The sequence below is a fragment of the Podarcis melisellensis genome, assembly GCF_964234715.1.
Source record: "Podarcis melisellensis genome assembly, chromosome: 3".
Lineage (NCBI taxonomy): Eukaryota > Metazoa > Chordata > Lepidosauria > Squamata > Lacertidae > Podarcis > Podarcis melisellensis.
In genome coordinates this window covers 114,106,795-114,130,084 of record NC_138530.1, presented here as the reverse complement: position 1 = coordinate 114,130,084, position 23,290 = coordinate 114,106,795, and the positions used below count along the sequence as shown (strand labels likewise).

The 23,290-nt window shown below is 43.8% G+C and overlaps 1 protein-coding gene across 4 annotated transcripts in view; it reads left to right on the top strand.

Annotated features, from left to right (window-relative positions):
* The window catches only part of MEIS1 (Meis homeobox 1), a 160,950-nt gene that overhangs the window by 998 nt on the left and 136,662 nt on the right, over positions 1–23,290 (top strand). For 3 of the 4 annotated variants that reach the window (XM_081906385.1, XM_081906388.1, XM_081906386.1), the window contains exons 2-6: positions 1,031–1,257; positions 2,957–3,098; positions 3,695–3,745; positions 4,502–4,552; positions 5,886–6,032. In XM_081906385.1, coding sequence (XP_081762511.1) covers positions 1,031–1,257; positions 2,957–3,098; positions 3,695–3,745; positions 4,502–4,552; positions 5,886–6,032 — 618 coding nt within the window. The remainder of the gene's footprint in view (positions 1–1,030; positions 1,258–2,956; positions 3,099–3,694; positions 3,746–4,501; positions 4,553–5,885; positions 6,033–23,290) is intronic. The other variant, XM_081906387.1, reaches the window with a different exon arrangement.

Below are 23,290 nucleotides of genomic sequence, written 5' to 3'. Positions count from 1 at the left end.
CCCCCAAGGAACAAAAAATCTTGTTTTTTGGGCACCTGGTTCTAAAGAGGAAATACTAAGCTGAGCTTCCCAGAATAAATGGTAAGAAAAGCAGTCGATGGATTTTTGAAAGTAGTCAGAGCTGGAGAATCCTAAACAAACTATTAAATGAATTCCTCCCTCCCTTAAAGAAAACCCTGGTTTTAGCTTTGTCACACAAACACCTGAAGCCTGATTTTTGTGTATGTGACTTCTCAAAAGCGGTAAACTTTAGGACAGGATAAGCTCGGATGAATTAATTCTTTAAAATACTCTCTGTCAGTTGTGCAAAAGACTAACTTTTGTCCCACCGCCCCACCCCCACCCCTGAAAACACAGCCCCAAAGAAACTTGCTTGAAATAGTGATTCTAAATGGGCTATTTCTATTTTTGTGCTCCTCTACCTTCCTGAATCTTTTCAAACATCAGGGAAGGTCTGCCACTTGAGGCTTCTGGCAGGAACAACCGATGCCCACAGGGAAATCTCACAAAAAATAAAGGGAGGTTGTTTTAATGCACGTGTTAATAATAGGTGTCCTCGTTTTAACTTCTGCTGAGAAAACGTAGAGGAGGAGGCATCTTTCCAGCATGCATTTATGTGGAACTGGACTCCAGAAAAGTCCTCCATCCTCCAGTTAACTTTTTCATTTCCACGAGGACGCTGTGCCAGGACCCCAGGAGGAAAGTACTGCGAAGGCCTAGTGGAAAATGCATTGGAGACTGGACCCAAGACCAAAGAAACAAAAATAGAACCACCACCCCCCCAAAACCAAACCAAACCGCAGGGAAAACTTCTTTCACTTTTTTTTTTTAAAAAAGACGCGGCCTTCCCGGTCCCTTATGTTTCGCCATCTTCCTCCCCAAGTGACAGAGTGGATCTTCTCTACGCCTTGGTTCCCACTCTCCTCGCACCCACCCCAGCACACCAAGTTGCTCCCCCCCCCTTAAACTGCACTGCGAAGGACTGGCCTTCAAGCTGACCCTTTTCTTTTCCCTCCTGTCTATTATGCAGTACGACGATTTACCCCATTACGGTGGGATGGATGGAGTGGGGATCCCGAGCACCATGTACGGGGACCCCCATGCCGCCAGATCCATGCAGCCCGTCCACCACATGAATCACGGTCCTCCGCTTCACTCCCATCAATACCCGCACACAGCTCACACCAACGCCATGCCCCCAAGCATGGGCTCCTCCGTCAATGACGCTTTAAAGAGAGATAAAGATGCCATTTATGGGTAGGTACAGCTAGCATCAGGTTCATTAGCTTAAGACGTGCTCGTTCCCCGTTCTTCCCCTCCCTGAAGAAAGCCACCGTTCACTCGAGACCGTAGGTAAATAATCCGGGGCAGCCGAGGCTTTGCATGGGGATGACGGAGCAGGGGTGGCGGCGGGTGGATTTCAGTGCCTCTCCTTGCCAATCGGTCTCGGATGGACAAATAAACACCCTCTCAGAGCGATATTTTGAAGGATAAATGCAAAGAGGTTGAGCCACTTTGCAACAAAACATTGACCGCTATATTTCTCCCCAGCCCTTCAACTAAAAGCCTAGACGCGATATAGGAATCGGATAAAAATGAAGAAAATTGTATATATAGATCTTTTTGTAATTCCAAAGTTATATATCGCAGGGGCGTGGTTGAGAATGTCATTTGGTTATTTTGACCTCTTTAGAAGGAAGGAAGGACATAAATGTTGTGATAGTAAAAATAAAGCTGGGGTTTGATTGAAAGTAAAATATTTGCAAGAATATTTGAGAAATAAAGAATATTTTTGCCCCTTTTTACGTTAAAATAAAATCTTTTTAAAAGCCAATAAACAAAACCCCTTCTAACTCTAGTGTGTTATTTAAAAGGAGAACTTCACGGGTGGCTTCAGAATTGCAATCCCACGCCTCTCGGCAGCATTTGAAGCCTCTCCAATGCGCGAACTTTAAAAAATAGTTTTCTATGTAGTGGGGCTTGATTTCTTTTACCAGTATGACTTTAAATGAGTTGGCAGCATTTCGGTTACTATTGATCATTCAAATATTTCAGAGGGAATAACTGGAACCCCCCGATTATTATTTTGCCTACTGGCAAGTATGAAACTTAACCGTGATAGTGGCGTTTTCTTTAAGTTGTGAACCCCACTAAAAGGTTGAAAGCGAGGTGAAAAGGAGCGTCAGGCAGGGGGTGTAGAAGGCGGGTGACGTTGCTGTGGTAAACGACTGCATTGACGATAATAAAATGTTTAAAATGTGAGATTTCATCAATCCCACAATGTTATTTATTGTTGTGCACTAACCAGGCAGTGTCTGAGAGAAAGCGAGAGAGAGATTGGAAAGGGATAGTCTAGGCCAACTGGAGAGGAAGGGCTGGTGTCACACATTTTAGCGGTTAGAGATGGGTGACTTTTAAGGGGACGTGTCCCCCCCCCACCCTACCCTCCACGCCTGCACCCCCACCCGTTCCAAGTCTGGTTGGCAATTTAGCTGAGCTGCGTAACTTCGCAGCCCACTCCAAATTATAAATAAAAACAGAGTCCCCACTCCACCTTAGTGTACATGGGACCCCATTAGGTCTTCCCCCACAACTAAACCTACAAAAGAAGAGTCGGTGGTGGGTGTGTTTTTTTGCGGGGGGAGGCGATATTTCAAAATGGCAACCAGACCCGAGGTTGGTTTGAACTTTAGCTAACGTTAACAAGCACTCTGACCAAGTTTGCTTCAAAACAGCCATCCTGGAGATCTCTATGGCTCAGGCCCTTGGGCTCCAGGTCTGGAGAGTAGCAAAGTGAGCAGTGATTGGAGAAGTGGGTGTAAAAAGCGGGGGGGGTGTGCCGGTGGCTGAGGAGACCTGCTGTTGTAAACTTCATTTTGGGCTCTCCTCTTGAATTTGCTCTAATTGCTGTGTCGTCTTGTGTGTTGCTTTGGTGACTCTTGTATTTTTCTTTCAGACACCCCCTCTTCCCCCTCTTAGCACTGATTTTTGAGAAATGTGAATTAGCGACATGCACTCCCCGGGAACCCGGGGTGGCGGGCGGCGATGTTTGCTCCTCAGAGTCTTTCAACGAAGACATAGCAGTGTTTGCCAAACAGGTCAGAAAACAAGTCTCAATGCAAATCTCTTGCACTTTCCCTCCTGTACTGTTCCAAATGTCTGATGATGACGAGAGTAATAGCAGCAGCAGCAGTAGCAGCAGCAGCAGCAGTAGTAATAGCACTAATAAAGTGACAAAGCTAGAATGCATTGGAACTGTTATCCCTTGTCACACACGCCCCCTCCCCGGAATGGATCGCAAGCCTCTGGCCTCAGATTCCTCCCCACATTGACTTGGGGGCGAGCCTCGGAGGTTTTCTGCCCTCTGCCCGCCACCATGCAAAGGAGCCTGCTTCAGGCTTTTGGACCAAGGCGCAGCTGACGCTCGAAAGCCTCTGCTTGGCGTGGCCCACGAAAGTACTGCTGGCTTCAGCCCCCGAAAGTATTCCCGGTGCCTGCGCTTCGCTTCCCTAAGCGGGTGCCTTCCTAATCCAGCACTCGGGGGTTTTGCATGAAAGATTGCATAATGGACCCCACTATGTAACGAAGCTAGGAAAGATAATGACGCCTTTGCCTCGTCTCCTTTCGTATTTCAAACCTCTTTTTATTTCTTCTTTTTAAAAAACCCGTCCTGAACTTCCCACGGTGTATGTAGATCCGAGCAGAGAAACCCTTATTTTCTTCTAATCCTGAACTGGATAACTTGGTAAGAGTTCGAATACATATTTGGTATTATATTATCTGATTTCTGGAGATGCAGTTGTCATTTTAAAGTTCTTTGGGAAACGTCTCATTAGGAAGTTTATAGTTTGAATTTTGTGTAACCGGAAGCGCAGGTCAACCGCGCAGCAACAACACGCGATCCAGACATAAGAACTGGGGTTGGGTAGTCGAGGGCGCTTGTTTAGCGTCCAAGACATGCTGCCGTTTATTTAAATGTGATTATCTCATTGTTTTGGAAAGGTCGAAATAGCTCACCTCTGTTTGTGAAACAGTTTTATAGCTATTATGGGTTGCGAGGGATTGAGCCAAACTCTCACCATAGATAGATAGATAGATAGATAGATAGATAGATAGATAGAGGCGATCTTTAAAAATTAGACATGCGGTATTGGGAACAACTCCTTCTCCCTTCCCCAAGTCTGCCAGGCTCTTTATCCAGAAGTATTACAATATAGAGAATATACTTTAAAAAAATAATAAAATAAATGTTTGTGATCCGTGTAAGTTAGCTGCTTGGTTAAAATGGTAGTAATTTTTAAAAAAAAAAACACAAACAAACTTGAGATCTCTCCATGTTAAACAACATACAAAAGCCATTGCTATTAACTTTTAGTGTTGCCATAAATCAAAACACGCGCGTACATATATGTACGTTACATTCACACACATCTACTTTGATAGTAGGAATGAAAGCCAGCTATGGAGACACAGAGACTCACGTTGTTTTGTATCTTTGCAGATGATCCAAGCCATACAAGTATTAAGGTTTCATCTGTTGGAATTAGAGAAGGTAATATTCTCTCTCTCTCTCTCTCTCTCTCTCTCTCTCTCTCTCTCTCTCTCTCTCTCTCTCCCTCCCTCCCTCCCTCCCTCCCAATAATGTTTCACGAAGTTGAAGCTTCGGCAGAATTTGCATAAATGTCTTTCTTTCTGGTAATTAGTGTCAAGACCAATCATGCCGTCCATTTCTCTTCGCAGTTTAATTACAATTTCAGCCACAAAAAATCTGGATCACGAACTCGCTGGCTGTGTATCCCTTTTTACTACCTTTGTACAAATTGTTGCGCATTCTCTCTACGTTTGATAATGCTTGGAACACTGATACCTCTTCTGCCTGGTTCCTGTGGGTAGTTAGGTCAAAGCACTTCGTTTGGTTTGTAGTTAGTTCTGTAGTGTATTTTTTTTTTAAAAAAAGCCATCTGCAGGGTCACACGCAGGGCATAGATTGTCCTGTCACGTTGTGAAGAAACAAGCCAGAGTTGCTAGATGCCTCAGTTTCTGTTTCTCTTGAACTGGGCAATTCTCCTTTCTCCCACCTATCCCTAAGACGAAGAGACCTGAGCAATCCGAGTTTGCTCCTTAAATTTCTGCGTAACAATAATAAATTCGGTTCTGGGTGCAAGTATATTTCAAGGCAGCGCCAGAATCGAAGCATTTCGGGGAGCTATATTTCAGTGGACCTGTGCATGTCATTGATAGCTGGAGAATTTACCCCTTGCCCTAAAAATAAACATCTATGAGAGATTTATTAATACATGGGGAAGTGGGGAGGGATGCAGGCATTCCAGGAATTTTATCTAACAGGAACAAGTGGATTGGTTTCGTTCTACAAGAAACAGGCTAAAATAGGCCCATTCACATTGGGTTACAGTGCCTCCAAATTTAAGGTCATGGATGTGTATAACGTTTTTCACCAGAGTGCATTCAGCTCTGCTTACAAGTGGAGGAGGGTACCCTTTGTGTCCCCAACCTCCTTCGGAAAGGGTTTGCGATGATATAACTGGGTGAAATTAAATAGTTTACCTTAAATGTCACCCATGCAGGTCACCTCGCTAATGGTCACAGCTCCGAGAGCAGATGAATTTAACACGGGTGTTGAATACGTTGTAGGCTGTGAATCATCTTGTCACTGTCAATTTTCTGGGATATCTCTATTTTGCTAGAAAAGAAAGTTATTCTTAATTCTGGATGCGTCTCCAGGGGATAATTGCAGCGTGTTTCCCCCTGTTTAGAACTTTTGATGTCAGGAACGGGGAGGGGGAGGGGGGAGTGATTGCTCTTGTCAATTTCACTTAACATGCGCTTGACTATATTTTGGTTTTGTTGCCTCTGTCATAATGTAGGTACACGAATTGTGTGACAATTTCTGCCACCGGTATATTAGCTGTTTGAAAGGAAAAATGCCTATCGATTTGGTGATAGACGATAGAGAAGGCGGATCAAAATCCGACAGCGAAGACATAACGAGATCAGCAAATCTAACAGATCAGGTATGATCATCTCCAGTCTTGTAACAACCGCTCAAATCTGTATGCAGATAGCTCCCTGGGTCACAACGCCCCTTTTTATTATTTGCATATGATTAAGCCCCTTTTAGATAAATTTCCATCGAAATGAAAATTTTTGAATAATGTGGCCATTATTGTTTCATTAAGGCTTGCTCTCCGATTCGACCTGGCAAAATGAGCTTGTAAAAGCATCGCCTGCAAACTTGACCTGTTCCTTGTCGCTTTTAATTTTTGTCTTTATTTTATTTACTCCCTTTTTAATGATAATAGAAGTGTTTAGGCCTGAATCGTAGGCTTTCGGGTAAAGTAATGATTTGGGGGTGGAGGTGGGGATGAAGAGAAGGGGGGGTGGGGGAAATCCGAGATAGGTGGTCCGGGGAAAGAAGGCAGAGAGGGTTTGAAATCTAGCAAATGCTGGCTATTTTCTTTCTCTCTCTACGGTTCATTAGCCTGTCTTGTCAGTTCTTCTTGGCCCGAACGCTTTTAGACCTCAGTGAACATTGTTTTGTGCAGAGCTTGACGGCTGCAAAGGGCGTCGGGTTTTATTTGACTTAACCGAGAAAGTAAATAATAAAAGCACGATTCCTTTTATTTTATTTTATTTTAAATAATCGTGTGCGCGCTCCAAATTGCCTGCATGCATTATATGGGATATTCGCCATCAGTTGCAAGGGTAGGCCCAGTCCCGCCGCATGCCAGTGTGATTTAAAGTGGTAATTTCGCCATGGCCACATGCGCTTCCTCGGAATGTGCTCTGCTTTCTGCTTCTTCTCTTAAGGAAAACGAAAGTGCCGTTTTGGATTAATACGGGATGTGATACTAACTAATCGATGCTCCTTAACACAGCAATTAGCGACCATCGGGGTCTTGGTTCGCGGAAGGTGGCAGGGTGGTTAATGGTTGTTGTGGAGTTGCAGAAGCCGTTTCCCTTTCAAAGGAAGCGACTGGCTGCTCCGAGTTTTTCCTACTTTACGACCCGATACGTCGGAGGGTCCCAGGGACAATCGGGCCGCGGCTCTGTAGGCTTCCTTTTGTTAAAAAGAAAAGAGAGCCAGGCGCCGCCGAGCCGGCTTGGGTCTCCTGGAAGCAGCTCTTGGGATCCCCAAGGAGGCACCGTCGGGTTGACTTAGCGCGTTCTTTCCTAGATCCGCTTTGGCGAGAGGCGCACCGCGCTGGCGCGTGGGGATGCGCTCTCTTTGGTGGCGCGCCTTGCCTAGGCGCGATGAGGCATGGCGAGCAGAGATTTTGTCCGGAGCAAGAGGAGCGCGCGCGTGCTGAGCCCTGGACTTCCCAGAAGCTCATGGACAAAATGTTAATATTAATATAGGGAACATGTTGCATGGAGCCTCTGCTGGCAGAGTCAGCAGCGCCTTTCCCCTGCGTCCTCTCCTAAGTGGGCGTGTAGCTCGTACTCTGCTGGTCTCCTGGCACGACGGAGGCGAGATGGTCCTTGTCTGGGGAGATGGCTCTCCTTTCTGCCTCCGCCGGTGCCCCCGCCTGGACGCCGAGCACCCGGGGAGCTGTTACAATCCAGCCCTGGATGAGGAAAAGCTCGGGGAGCTGCTCTTGAATAACAATTGCAATCCAACAAGTCTAACTAGAAAATGGGTTTCTAAAAGCTCTGGAGCGCTTGGTACATAAAGCTATTTGAGCAAATTACAAGAATCGCTCAGGGGCACGAATGAAATCAACACTTTAATTGCCTCCAAAATGAAGATTTATACCCCATTTTCCAAACGAACCATTATTTTATTAAAGTGAAAGCCGAAGAAGTGAACTTATGTGGGTTTGTGTTTGTTTGTCTTTTGGTTTCTGTTTTCTTTTTAAGAAAAGGAGGGGGTTTGATATTATTGATACGCTGAGACCCTTATCTTCAGCTGTTTCCGCATCCTTCCCTTTCTTTCCCGTCGCAAAAACGACGATCTAAATATCCAGCCCATTATGACTTTAGGGTTGGGAAGGGATAGAGGGGCGCCGGGAGCCGAAAGTTCTCCCGTTTTAAACTTTTGATACTTGTCTTGTCGCTATCAGGTGAGATTGGCCCGCAGTTTATTGCGTTTCCAGTGACTTGAGACTGAGAAGTTGGACTGGGGTCGAGGTGGTCTATTCAGTTTATACAGAGAGAACCTCTCGTGATCCTCACAGTTTATAAAAAATCGCGCGGGGTCGAGGCTCCCGATCCTTCGTTTTTGACTTTAGCACAAGCTCCAAGGAAGACTGGCTTCAAGTTCAGTGGAGAAGTTACAGGTCTTTTCCTGCGCGCGCGCCGCCCCGTCTGTTGGCCGAGCCGCTTGCAGCCCGTGTTGCAGAGGCTGCCGTGGGCGCTTCTCCGGGGAGATGTGCTGCGCCGCTTCCTCCTCTCGCCTGCTCAGAAGCGACGGCTAAGAGGAGCGCAGGGGCTCGACCTCTTTGCAGCCGCGTTGCGCGCTCTGTTGCAGGCTGCGCCGCGCAGGCAGATCCCCTCCAGGTGCTGCGCCAGCCGCGGTGCCACGTTAGTTGTCTCGGGAGCTGTGCTGGGTTTCTTTCTCCGCCTTTGCTCGGCCCTCGACGGCAGAGCCCTGAGCAGGCGGGAGCGAGAGGCCGCTCCTCCTCTCTCTTGCCGGGCTGGGCTCGGTGGGGCGGGGAGGGGAAGCCTCCCTTCCCGTAGCTGCGCCCACCCCGTCGGAGAGAAGAGGGTGGCTCTCGTCTATGCCGAAGCACCCAGCCTCCCGCGACGGAAAGCCGGCGGAGCGAGCGCGCAGACGCCCCCTTCCGGCGATCCGATTTGTGCTCCAGTTGCGCGAAGCGCAGCCCGGAGAAAAGCGGCGACATTTAAACCTCCACCCAACGCTCTGATCTGAGCTGATCCGGAGGGTCGCGCAGAGCCTAAAGTGCCGGTGTGGCAGCTGGGATTAGGGGAGCTGGGCTGGAGAAAGGGGGGCGCCGCCGGCCGAGCCCTGGTGGGATGCTGGTAATCGGGTTGCGCACGTTGGAGAGCGAATGGATCGGGGGCAGAGCGAGCCAGAAGGGATTAGGGAATGGTCTTTGTGGGGAAGGAAACCCACAGTGGGGAGAGCACAGGGGTTTTGTTGACCCCGTGCCGCGTGTGTGGAGTCGAGACGCACACAGATTTGCACAAAAAGCGCGTGCGCTTTATGACACCTGCTTTTGCAGGTGGGGAGGATGGCCCCAAAACAAACCAGAGGTCACACCCAACTGGTAATATGCCGTGACAGACAGAATGTCAAAGGCGAAGCTTTCCCCATATTTGTAGCTCTCTACTAGAGAAGGTCTAAGCTGTTTAATTTTTGCCTGTCCCGCAGTGCTAAAGGCCAGGGGCCCTGCTCTTCTCCAAGGCCAGCCTGAAACCATGCAAAGAAATCAAGTTTCAGGATCCAGTTCTGTTACCACAGGCCTTTCATCAGCTAATCTGAAACTGGCAGTGCAAGCATGGTGTTTCAGATGGAGTCAAGAGGGACTGAAGATTTACAGCAATTCTCTGCAGATGCTTATGCTTGGATAAATTCAGTGTTTAAATTGTTGAAAAGCAGTGCGTTCATTAGTTGCAGTTGTTTACTAATATCTCATAATAACTACTGTTTTTTTATAGGGGAAAAAACTTTTTTGAGCAAAACGGGTTTGAAATCAGCACCCAGCCGTGAAGCTCACTGGTTAACTCTGAGCCACTCACTCACTCTTGGCCCAATATACTTCGCAGGGCTGTTGTGGGCATAAAAAGGAAAGGGGGAAAATAATGAACACCACAGTTGAAATCTTTGGAGGAAAGGTGCTTAGACCACCACCAGCAACTCACCCGCATGGATGGGAAAGCAACTAATAAGCGTTCCCTGCATATTGCTGCCACAGTCAACTCAACCAACATTCCCCCTCCTTTAGCTGCTTCAATTCCCTAGGAAAAAAAACACAGCATTTTTAATTGTGAAGCACACATCTTCACCTCATCATTCCACTGCTACATTCTTGACATGTTAGAATAAAAACAACAGCAACACAACATTTGGATGATGCGAGATATATTAAAAATTAACATCTGCAACTGCATAAATGCAGTACTGCATAGTATTCACAGGCAACAAAGAGGTGTTGAGACACTAGAAACATATTTGATGCCAGAGAAACAGGCATCCTCCGTGCCGCCATGCGTTGATTGCTGTAAAATTTAAAAACTGGAATGTAGCAAACAAAAACAGTTTGCCATATACATTTTTAATAATGATAATAATCTGAGTACATGCAGCCTCACATTTTAAACTGCCCTAAATCATCATTGTTGTTGCTTACTTCCTGACTTGGGCCAGTCACCATCTCTCAGCTGAACCTACCTCACATGGTTGTTGTGAAGCTATAGAAAGTTGTACAAAATAGCTGTAAAGGGGGACGTGCTGATTGTATTATATACATCACATTTTGGTTCCTTTAATAACCAGTAGTGCATCTATGTAGTACTGTGTAAGGGGGATGTTTGTTTCTGCCACTCTTCTCCTATAGGTTAGTAGAGCCCCAAAGCTCCAGCCAACCTTAATCTGACTTGGTTATGGTGGGTGTTATTCAACTAAAATTTAATCATGGTAAACCCACTGAAATTAAGTTAGGTTCATTGATTTCAATGGGTCAACTCTGAATAAAACTTAATTGAATACCACCCTGTGTATTTATATGCATAAATCACTAAGTTTGCTCCTTGGTTGGTGTGCAGAGTGTCTCACTATTAATCTTTTTCTGCCAAGAAAGCCAAGGCTGTAATCCTTGCAAGCCCCATTAAACCCAAAGAGACTTACTTCTGAGTAGACATGTAGACCATTGTATTGTAAGTTAACTATACAATGAATTCTTAAGGGCTTGTCTGGACTTCCCTCCTGCAAGATACGCCTATGTATGTTTGCAAAGTTTTCACATTTGGCACTTGCCTTTTGGGGAGGGAGTATTTATCATTTACCTGCACTTACTATTCCCTAGAAAATAACTTCTAGAAAGTGCCTGATCTTAAAGCTACTGAGATTCCAAGGAACAGAAAAGGAGGCAAAAGTTGGAAAGAAAAATGCAGGGGCTTTGCGGGCTGTGCTTTAGGACCCAGTGGATTGCAACCTATTTTCTGGGGTTCAGGCAAGTCAAACAAAGCTAAGTTCACTCATGGGCTAGAAACCCGTAAAGGGGCGACCAGCTGGGCTGCTTTATCTCACAAAAATTGCTTGATTTCCTAAGTTTATTCAGGAGTCTCCTAGGCTCATGGTTTCAAAGGAAAGTTCAGTGCAGGCTGGCCTCTGCTGCCTGGTGCACAAGGACTCCTAGCAGCTGAAAGAGAGCAAAAGTGGTCAGCTGCAGTTCTTTTCCATGTTCGCCATGGTGCTTTCCTGTCCGAAATGTGCAACCCTTTCCCACATGCCCCTCCTTGAAAACACACAGCCCCCCACCCCCAAAATCCCGGGAGCTTTAGTCTGCCAAGCGGAAGGGCGCCCGGAGTTCTATAGGGAGGAATGTGGTTTGAATTATTTTATTTTTTAGGTGGTGTGGCGAGGTAGGCAGCCGAGCGGCCCTGTCGCCACGTGTCGGCGGGCAGGTGTCGCGGCAGCCAAGGCTGAGGGGAGTTGGGGGGAAGGAAAGAGGGCTGTGAGGCCCAGGGTGCGGAGAGGCCGAAAATGGCGGGCTGAGGAGGCGCGTGAGGCGAGAGGGCGGCTGGCAGCAGCTCCATTCCGGGGACCCGGAGGTTTCCCCTCACGGCCTGCGAAATGGCGAGGCGCGCTGGCCCGGCTAGTGTGCGTTTGTGCTTCGCCCCTCTCGGCTCCGAGGGAGAAGAGTGCGAGAAAGCCAGCGCGCCGAGGCCGCCCTGCCGCTTCCCCCCTCGGCCTCCCGCTGAGGTTTAGTCCGGCCCTGACGCCGTGTCCGAGGGGAAGACAATGGGCCCAAGTGGGCAGGGAGGATGGGAAAGCCGCGCGGCGGCCGAGGGGAGAGAAAGCAGCAGCAGCCCCGGGCGATTGTGTCTCCTCTCGGCCTGCGCCCGCCCAGCGGGGGGAGCGGGGCAGGAGAGCCGGGCCAGAGGAGGAAGCAGCTCGCTCGGAGGCGCCTGCTGCCATCGCCGGCCACGGCCTATTCAGGGCAGGGGGAGGCGACCTCCCTTCCCGCCGCCCCCAGCCCCACCAACGCCGCGTCCCTGAGGGAGCGGGAAGGGGCTGCGTGGCCCACGGCTGAACCAAGTCGGAAAAAAAAAACACCACACCTATATATTAACAGCAAATACTATAAAACACGCAGAAAGCTGATTTTTTTTGGGGGGGGCACTTTTTTCCTGCCCTAAGAAGCCCCACCAGGCCTCGAAGGGTGTGTGACAGGAGTGTGGCGGGAAGATTCATGCCCCTCACAATCCTATTTATTATAAAGTACTTCTGTGCTCCGCGCTAAAAAGCCGAGCACTGCTAGGGTGTTGTTTCATTCTCCTTTTCCAATGTGTTTCTTATCGATAGGAAGATCGGGGTGGCGCCAGCAAGTTTTTATTCGGGAAGTTTTAGCCCAGAGGGGTAGGGGGGAAAAATGGTTTCGAGAGTTACACAGGCCGAATTTGCCACTGAGGAATATTCTTATTTTTTGGGCAACGGGGGCTTGGTTGAGCACCGAAGCTGAGGGAAATAGCTGTTGTGTGTGTGTGTTGGGGTGGTGCTTTGAGGAAGACTTTGACATTCAGTTCCAAAGTTGCAGCTTGAGGAGAATCACCTTCCCAGGGGCTTGAAACGGCTGCTGTGAAGTCCCTAAAAAATAAAACAAAATAAAATAAAGAATTGAATTTCAGTTGAAATCAGTGGGCCCAAGTATGAAGGAATCTCAGTCGGTAGAGCAAAAGATCATTGCATTGCAGGGGTTGCGCTAAATGACGCTCCTGGTCCTTTCCAACTCTTCAGTTCTATGCTTAGGGCTGGTCCTGATGAGGGTGAGCTATACTGAGATGACAGGGTTGGCTTTTATTTCTCTGGACTTGACATGCCTTTTGCTTATAAGGAGGTAGGGAGGCTGGCTGGCTGGTTAGCTTTGGGATCCAATGGAACCAAATAATTTAACCACTTCTAATTTAACCACTCATCTGGTTCTGAAGCTTGTTTTCTACTGCTGAGAAACAAGGCTGACTATTAGTTTTAGTGCTGCGCAGTTACGGGCTTGTGTCATAGTTTTATTCGTCTTTCTTTGCTTACAAATGATGTTAAAGGCAAGATCAATTGACTGAAGAGGTACTTGTTTCTAAATAAGTGTGTTTGACATAGGACTTAACAAGTAAATATCCATGGGACAGAAGTAGCAGCTAATTAAAATTCAACCCATTTTACCCAGGTGAGGAGTATGATTAGTTCTTTAATGTTTAAATCACAGAGCACAGATTATACTGGTATAGTTGCTGCTCTGTAACAATTTTGAATTAAGTCTCATATTCTTTGTACAGCCATTGGTGTGATAAAGTGTATGTAGATTTCAAAAGTTATGAGCATTTCTGGATAAATAGTACAGCTATGCTTCAGTTCTAAATATGTTTATCTGGAACTTTCAGTAAAGTGCGCATACTTGTGGCATAGATGCCTGTAAACACTTTACTTAGTGGCAATTCAATAATACTTCCATGTAACATTTAGAATTTTAAGTATTCTGAACTAATATAAATGCACATCAACTCAGATGTGAGCCACCTTGAGTTATTTGGGACTTATTCCCAGGTAAATGTGTTCAAGATTGCAGCTGTAGTGTGCAATACAATTTTAAAAATTGTGTTAAGTTTTGAAAAAAGTGTAACAGTATTTAAAAAAACACCTACGTTTCCCCTTATTTTACCAGATGTGTGCACTTGCATGTTATTACATCAAGTCTGGGCATCACATGGAAAATTGTGAGCCTCAGTCTTTCAGGTTTTTTAATTTTTTTTTACAATCAGTTGGTGTATAGATTTTGTTAAATAAGTAAGGCTGCAGTCTTAGGCACACTTATGAAGTTGATTTGGTTACAGTGGTATTTACTTCTGAATAAATATGCCTAGCATTGCTCTGCATGGCTGTAATCCTTTCAGCCTAGCCTTAGACTAAAAAATAAAAACCTGCATCTCTGTAAAAATGGTTGGGATAGCCTGTAAGTTCATTTATTTGGAGGTAAATTCTATTGGCACCATAGCGACTCTGAATACAGGCAGACGCTTAGGAAGTGCCAGCCACCACATGAATGTTACCACTTGGTAAACTAGTTGTCTGCAGTGTCCTGCCAAGTGGTGACCTTTTAAATGAATGAATGAAGGATGTGTGGTAAAACTCTCCTTACCATTTGATAGGATGCTACAGAGCACTACCTGCAAGTAGTTATATGCGCACCATGATAACTTGTTACTTGGAATGTGATAATTTTCACACTAACTGAATAACTTGTGTTTTGGGTTAGGGTGTCAAACACAATTGTTCTCACAGAAACGACCTGGTCGTACATTGTTAGCTACAGGTTTTAGGGCAGAGATGGCTCATATTTTTTGGCCCCTGGGATGAATTCACCCTTTCAGCACCAGTGGTATGTGACCAAAGTGGATTCGGAGTCCACAGTCTTGAACACACACACACACACACACACACACACACACACACACACACACAAAAACCACAACAACACACAGACAGCACACCTTGCCTGCTCAGTGAATGATTGATCTCATGTGGGGCAGGGGGAAGGTTTAATCCACATTAGGGAGCTGAGCTGAGCTGAGCTGAGCTGAGCTGAGCAGAGATCCACTGCTGTGTATAACACTGATATTTTTTTCTTTTTGCCACTGTCAACATTGGTGGTGTCTTGGGCCAGAAAAAAGCAGGGGGGCTGATCTGTCCCCTGGGCTGGCTGTAGAGCCAGCATCAGACTTCAGAGGACACTTGGCACAGTGCCATTGATGTGCTCTAGTCCAACAAAACACACACATGCACGCCAGCCCCAGTGCGGGAACCCAGACAGGATTTTAGTTGGTGATGCCACTTTTGAATAAGCACACTTCTCATTTGTGGTGACCATTCCACCATCTTCATTTACCCTTAATGCAATGCCTCTGGAGCTCGGCATGAATGAAAGTGAGTATTGCAACAGATGGGTTTGGCTGGTGGGTGGGGGCCCTTCTGAACCCCTGGGGGCCCTGGCTGGTGTCTGATCTGACTGATGGTTGGGGCCATGCCCAGCTTTAGGCCACCCCTGTTTTAGTATTTCAGAATCCCCCCCTTTTTTTTAAACGAATAGCAGTATGCTGCCACGCCCTTAGGATACCAACTGTATTACGGTAATAAAAAATGCAGTTTTATCAGTTATGTGAACTGCAGTGAGAATGTGGTAAACGCATGTATAGGACATACAGGCAACTCCCCATTTGTGCGTGTTTGAGATGTACATGATTGCTAATGCGTGTGCCATTTTTGGCCCCAGAAGAGGGGAGAACAGGGCGGGGGCAAAACGGGACAGCACAGTGGGCTTACCTGCGTCCCACTGACGCATGCAGTGCCTCAAAACGCAACCCCCTTGCAAATGTGGAGTTGCCTATAGATGCATACAGACCTTTGTGGAGATGAACTTTATGTACAGTTACAGCATTAGGCTTACAACTTGACGTTCAATGCCATGGTAACATTTTTAAAAATAAAAATAAATAAAAAGTTGCATTACATGAAGTTCATGCAATAATAAAACCATTAGTTCTACAGACTAATCCCAAGAATAGTTATTTAGAAGTAAGTTCTGTTGAGTTTCTGTGGGCTGCTATGGACTAACTGCTTGCCAGGAATATGTTTTACAATGTTTTCCTGCATAACATTGGAGAATGAACAAAAATTAGAGCTCGCTAGCATGTTATTTTATATATAAAAAGGACTCTCCACATTTCAATTGAGGTATTGTTTTGTACTGCAGACTGAAATGCATTTATTTATTTTTTGAAAAAAAAGAATTGGTATTGGAATTGTGTAGGCTTTAAGGTAGAGCTGTTGGCTTGTTGTTGGTAGGGAAATGTATGCAATACTATACAACTCCATACTAAAAAATAACAAAGCATGTCTCTAAATCACTGAGGAGTATCAGTTTTGGAAGTAATCCAAATATGTCAACCACTGCCATGGGACTTTTTGCTGTTAAGTTACTTCTTCTTGCTCTCAGGTGCCACTGGGTGAACTGTAAAAGATTATGACACTTGCCTTTCCATAATGTGTATGCAGGTAGCTTTTATAGACTCGCCTTTTAAAGAAAGTGCAATATAAAAAAAAAATTACTAGCACAAATCCAAATAAAGTATGTTAGCATGCAAGCCATTTATTGGGGCAACAGTATTTTTCTTATATAAAATAAACTTGAACAACTATAAAATAGTAATGTTTGACAGAATTATCATTTAATCTTCATATGCAGGCCAATTATGTATACAGAAATATAAATGCAAACTGGCAAACAGCCAGATTCCTATAGGGGCTAGCAAAGAAACGATAAAAAAAAACAACATGAAATAAGACTTCTTGTGAGGAGGTCTATAATTCAACATTATTTGATTCCACTGTCAGGGAAATTGTTGAGGGGATAGGAAACTGATACTAGACTAGAGTCTCAGTCATTTTTGTTACAGTCTTAAATGTTTGCAACCTTGATATGTTAGATGGCCCTAGATGGGCTGTGGGATGTTGATGTATTTGTGATAAAGCAGCCTTTGCATTTAGGTTGACATAGTTCATTTAAAAAGCAGGGTAGGGGCTTGGAACACACACACACTTTACAGTATGTTTACATTATGGATGAATAATACCTAGTTTTCTTTCAGGTAGTAGGTTACTGAAAAACAAAAACAAAGAGTCTTTCACCTTGCTCATTTTGTGTCAGTTTTTGTCTCACTGAAATTTGTAGGACATAGTACAGTTTAATTTGGATATTAATGTTTACTGTTTAGCCTGCGTTCCTAAGCATAGTTGTTTGAATGTAGGTCTGTTGATTGATGATAGAAATGTATAGGTAAACACTTTGTGAGGCTGGGGTGTCAGCCCAAGTATTTCATCTTAATAAGATAGAGGATTGGGTTCGAAACCAGTGGGGTTTCTAGGTAAACTTGCAGAATTCATTGTGTTGCAGAATTATAAAACAAAAAGCTTATCAGTGATTTGAATGCCTTGATTATGAGTTACGGAGTCCAAGTTACACAGGTAATGTGTCTGGTGCACTTTTGTGCACGTTTATTAGGAATTAAGTTTTGCTGTAGTCAATGGGGCTTATTCCCAAGTATTTTGGCTTTTAGTCCTAACAGTGCAATCCAGTACAATTTTTCTTGGGAGTAAGCCCCATTGAGTCTTGCTCCTAGGTTATGTGACTATGGAATTGTAGCTTCAAAGAATTAAATGACAATCATATATTAAAAGCTCCTGTTCCAGAAAAATGTAGATGAGTTGAGGTATAATCATCAGTTGTATTTAACACATAACTTTTTCACAAGCTTGGACCTTTTGGTAAAGCTGCAATTGTACAAACATTTTGGATTTAATTTTAATCCCCATGTTAGCGTTACTGCATTAGATTCTATTTAAATTCTGAAGTTGCCACTTGAAAACAAGTTATTTAACAATAAACAACATTTTTATTTGTATGTTTGTGATAATATATGAGTCATTATAAATGCAAAACAGATAAAAGCATTCTAGGATTGTACAGAAAAAATATAGCAAAACGGGGATTGTTGTGAAATTCTTTTTTTTTAAAAGAGAAAATACTGTTTTATTTTATTAACATTTGTTGCTTTGACTTTTGGGGAGAATTGTTGTTCTCAGTGTTGTGATTATTTGCTGTATGTAAGTGGTGTTGTCATATGAAACATTTGTTGGCATATTACAGTGTCTGGGACAATTCAATTCACATTTCAGACATGATAGCACAACAGTGAGAAATCTTCTGAAAGTAAGACTTTGTCTGTAGTAAATCCTAATGAGTAGTTATAATGGGACTATGACAGCAAAACTAAGCGTGAAAGTAAATTTATGTGCAACTATGTGAGTATGCATGACTGGAAGGGTCTGGAAAAATTGTATGTGCAGTAGCGTTCTTATGCCTGCAATTTTTGAGTGGTCTTTCGCCATTTGTTAGAATATAACAATATTTTGTTCTTCTTAAGTGCTGTGGAAATAATTATTTAACTTTCTTTGTTGTGAGGGAGAAAACATTTCAGGTCTAAACCAAACACATTGCTACTTAGCAAATTTGGAGCTTTTAAAATCAAGCTGCAATGCAAAATGTAGGTACTTGTTCGAAGGAAGTCTCAATGAGTGGTATTCAACTAAGTTTTACTTAGAGTAGACCTGTTGAAATTAATGGCCTTAATTTAGTCATGTTCATTAATTCCAACAAGTCTACTCTGAGTAAAACCTGACCTTTGCAGGCTCTACTTTTCAGTGAATGAAGTATGTGAGTCAGATATTCATGAAAGCATATTTTGTGAGTGTTCCTCCCCTCCAAATGAACGCGTTTAGGGATAGCAAGCACGTACCCTGTGTGTGTGTGTGTGTGTGTGTGTGTGTGTGTGTGCAAAGTTCAGCCAAATATCACTTCACACATGCCCTTTTTGTGTGAATGCATATGCTCATATGCGTTATTGAAATAACTAGTGAAAGCAGTTAAAATAAAATTTCATGTATTTTAAAATTTTTATAGCTGTGTGTTTAACGCTTTGATTATGTGTTCTTATCTGCCTTATTTATTTATTTATTATCCGCCCTCCCCCTAAGTTCCCAGGGTGGGTTACAACATTAAAAGACAATATTAAAAAGAGGTTAAAACACTTCCCTCGCCACAAAAAGTGGGCAGACTTGTGTGTCTTGAGTGTCTGGTTCTAGGGTTCCAGACTCAAACTTTTTTTTTTAGTGATATGGAATGATACTTGCTTTAAAAAGAAAATAAATCAAAATAAATCTGTAAAAATACCATACGGATTTGTGTTGATTAGCCCAGTAACAGTTTAAAGGCTTGTATTTATTCATTTGAATATATTTTCTTCTAGATAGCTACAGTATAGCCATTCTGTATCAGCTGAATAAAACTAATACCTGCCTCTTTTTCACTTTTTCTCATTACTTATATATGTACAAAATGAAAGAAAGCCAGACAATTCTGTGCTTTGCAGTAATACCAAGGGAGTATCTCTTTTTATTATTATCTCAAGTAAAAGGTAAAGGCACCCCTGCCCGTACGGGCCAGTCTTGACAGACTCTGGGGTTGTGCGCCCATCTCACTCTAGAGGCCAGGGGCCAGCGCTGTCCGCAGACACTTCCGGGTCACGTGGCCAGCGTGACATCGCTGCTCTGGCGAGCCAGAGCCGCACACGGAAACGCCGTTTACCTTCCCGCTGGTAAGCGGTCCCTATTTATCTACTTGCACCCGAGGGTGCTTTCGAACTGCTAGGTTGGCAGGCGCTGGGACCGAGCAGCGGGAGCGCACCCCGCCGCAGGGATTCGAACCGCCGACCTTTCGATCAGCAAGTCCTAGGCGCTGAGGCTTTAACCCACAGCGCCACCTGCGTCCCTGTATTATCTCAAGTACCGTATGTCAAACTGGACATATTTTTTAAAAAATTGCCCCTGCCCTCTTCCTCTCCTCTAACACTCTCTTTCTGTGCATTAGATAATACAGTACTCTGAAGTTCATTGTGATAACTGAGAATAATTAAATTATTTTCAATAAGCTCCATATGAAACAATATTAACCAGGAAAGTAACTCAGGGCTGTAATAGCATGCCTTTTGTTTCCCAAGGTATGCCAGCCTGTTTAACTTCTTGTGCCTCTCCTACTTCAGCTACTTAATTTAGAGCTGATACATAGGCTTGAAATGCGTGCCTTTCTATAGAGGGAAGCAGATAAATGCAGAAAATTTAGGTGAAACTAAAGCTCTTGCAGTGCATTCAGGCTTCTTTTCTTAATTTAGTTGAGATCACTGGAAAATCTCATTATGATCTATCATGTCTAGTTAGGGTCTGGCATCTGTTAGTGTGTCGTGTGTGAATTCTTGACATGTTAGATCTGTATCAGCTTCTTCAGACTCAACATGTCAAGTCTTGTTTGTTGGTTGTTTGGAGGTTATTTTATTTATTTTGGTTTTGGAGAGATATGTTTATGAAGTCAAGATCCAGAATGTTATTCATCTACATGCTTTACATATTATCCTAAACAAGCCTCCAATTCGAAACAGACTTACTCTTGAGTAAGTCTCATTAAAGACAAGTAAATCAGTAAAATATGCTAACATGCCTTTTTTTTTTTTGCTTCACCTTCTATTCCATTTTTAAATTTGTAACCTTTGCAACCCAACATATTAATTCTAAACTCATTACTTGGAAGTAAGTCTGGCTTATTTGAATCGAATTTGAAGTAAAGGTTTTACAAATACATCCTCAATTGGCTTATGTCAAAGTACTTCAGCTGTAACTGGGTTATGGGTCAGCTCATCCTAGTCCCGGTGACATGTACTTGGAAGCAAGTCTAATTAATTGCTGTGGAATTATTTCCTATTTTGTTGATTTAGGATTCCAGCCTTACTCAAGAAAAACTCTGAGTAAGGTGATTTCGGGATTGTTGCCTATGTAGCCCTATTTGAGAGATCAGTATACACTTTAGTCACTATAAATTTACTTTTCTGGATGGATTTGACATCATAAAGTAGTCTCCTCAATGCTTCATTTCATGTTAAGACTGCAGCTGAGTATCTTAGCTCAGCCAAATGTTAAAAGACTTTTCAGAAAGTGTTAAGTTTGGATTTTAGAGTTGATAGTATGGTTTACCATTTTAACCTATGTTTTAGTATGGTTTTGAGCATAAATATTTGTATCCAGCTGTTCTATGGATCAATTTTATGAATGCTACAAATTATTAGTTTTTAGAATATTGCATTTGATATTAGCAAGATATATTGGGTATGCTATGGTTGTTTGGTGATATTTACTTGCATCTGTCTGCCAGAACAGACATACACTTGAATAATGGGGCTTCTCTTGCCTTCCCCTGCCACCCTGCAACCACACACAAGCCCTCAAAATCTGCTCTGGAATTTTGGGAAACCTTCTGAAGCAGATTAGGAGTTGGGAGGCTGCAGGGGGAGGAGGGGGAAAATCTTGTTGAGTGAGTGGACAGCCAATTGTGCTATGTTGCATTTCAAGTAATTTAGTAGTGCATTGCTTTAAAAGGTAATATAGAATGCTATACTATATTATCCTGGTTTTCAGTGTCATTTTGCAGGGTGGGTGTGTCTCTATACTGTAGGGTTGCCATATGTCCAGAATATCCTGGACATAGCCGGATTCGGCCATCAGAAACAGTGTCCGAGCAGAAATGTCCAGAAGACATATGTCATAAAATTGTGCTGGAAAAGAAATTTTGTAAAAAGTTTACTGTAGTGAAAGTTGTCCAGGATGTAGGTCCTTGCATTTGTGCCACAAAAAGGCATTTCACTAACATCATAGCAATCCTTCACTTGAGTTAAAGGGAGGCACGAAGTACAAATATTAAAAACCAAGGTATTAAGTAGTTTGTGAAAACTGTTTTGCTAACTCAGTACTTTCAGAATTAACATAGTATTTAATACTAGACATAACAATTGCCAGTAACTAGGTTATAGAATTATATATTTCTAAGATATATGTTCATTGCCTACAGTTTGTTATTATACCGCCTGTTGTGAGTCCTTTGAGAGCGTCAGGAAGCTTGTAGATGGAGATGATCCAGTTGACAATGTTAAGTACTTTTAAACTCTATACAACCTTGGGTGCTTTAGCAGAAAGGACGGTGTCTAAATACAACAAATAAAGAAATAATCTAATAATCAGAAGTCAGAAACAGAAGAAGGAAGCAACTCATTCTCACTGATTATTATTATTATTTATATATTCCACTGAATGTGGCCCCTAGTGCATTGTCAGTTGACTCTTAGATTTGAAAGTTTGCCTTGTGCATGCCATTGTTCTCTTTAATTTGTCAGAAAAATCTGAAATTGAAAAAAACCACAACTTTTAGTATCTAATGAAAAAACTGAAATAAAACATACACATCTGCCATTGAAAGATGCTTGTCTAAATAGAAACAATTTACATTGGTTCTACATGATGGCTAGGCTTTCCAAAGTAGGGAAATAAGCCACTGAGCCTATATTTCTACATTGACTTTTCATTCAAGCTTGTTGTACAGAAGATAACATCCATATATTTTCTCATTTCAGAGATTGTGGTGTATCACTGAGAAGGAGAGTCTCTATAAATGCATATTGGACTCAAGCCATTTTGTGCTTTGTAGGTTAAAATCAACACCTTGAATTGTGCCAAGAACATTCACTGAAACCAGTTAGTACATTGCAGTGTGGCCTATCCTGCTCTTGGTCACTTACCCTGTTAAGAGGCATATTAAGAGGTATACAGTATTCTTCTTGCAGTTTTCAGCCAGGGGCAGCTACATATAGAGAACACTGTAGCAGCCCGTTGTTGTTGTTGTTGTTGTTATTATTATTATTTATACCCCTACCCATCTGGTTGGGTTTCCCCAGCCACTCTGGGTGGCTTCCAACAGAATATTAAAATACAGCAGTCTATTAAACATTAAAAGCTTCCCTAAACGGCTGCCTTCAGATGTCTTCTCTTTGACATCTGGTGGGAGGGCGTTCCACAGGGCGGGTGCCACTGCCAAGAAGGCCCTCTGCCTGGTTCCCCTGTAACTTGGCTTTTCGCAGCGAGGGAACTGCCAGAAGGCCCTCGGCACTGGACCTTGGTGTCCAGGCAGAAAAATGGGGGTGGAGAAGTTCCTTCAGGTATACTGGGCTGAGGCTGTTTAGGGCTTTAAAGGTCAGCACCAACACTTTTAATTGTGCTCGGAAATGTACTGGGAGCCAGTGTAGGTTTTTCAGGACCAGTGTTATGTGGTCTCAGCCGCCACTCCCAGTCACCAGTCTAGCAGCCGCATTCTGGATTAGTTGTAGTTTCTGGGTCACCTTCAAAGGTAGCCCCACATAGAGTGCATTGCAGTAGTTGAAACGAGAGAGAACTAGAGCATGCACCACTCTGGCGAGACAGTCTGTGGGTAGGTAGGGTCTCAGCCTGCGTACCAGATGGAGCTGATAAACAGCTGCCCTGGACACAGAATTGACCTGAGCCTTCATGGACAGCTGTGAGTCCAGAATGACTCCCAGACTGCGCACCTGGTCCTTCAGGGGCACAGTTACACCATTCAGGACCAGGGAGACCTCCACACCTGCCTGC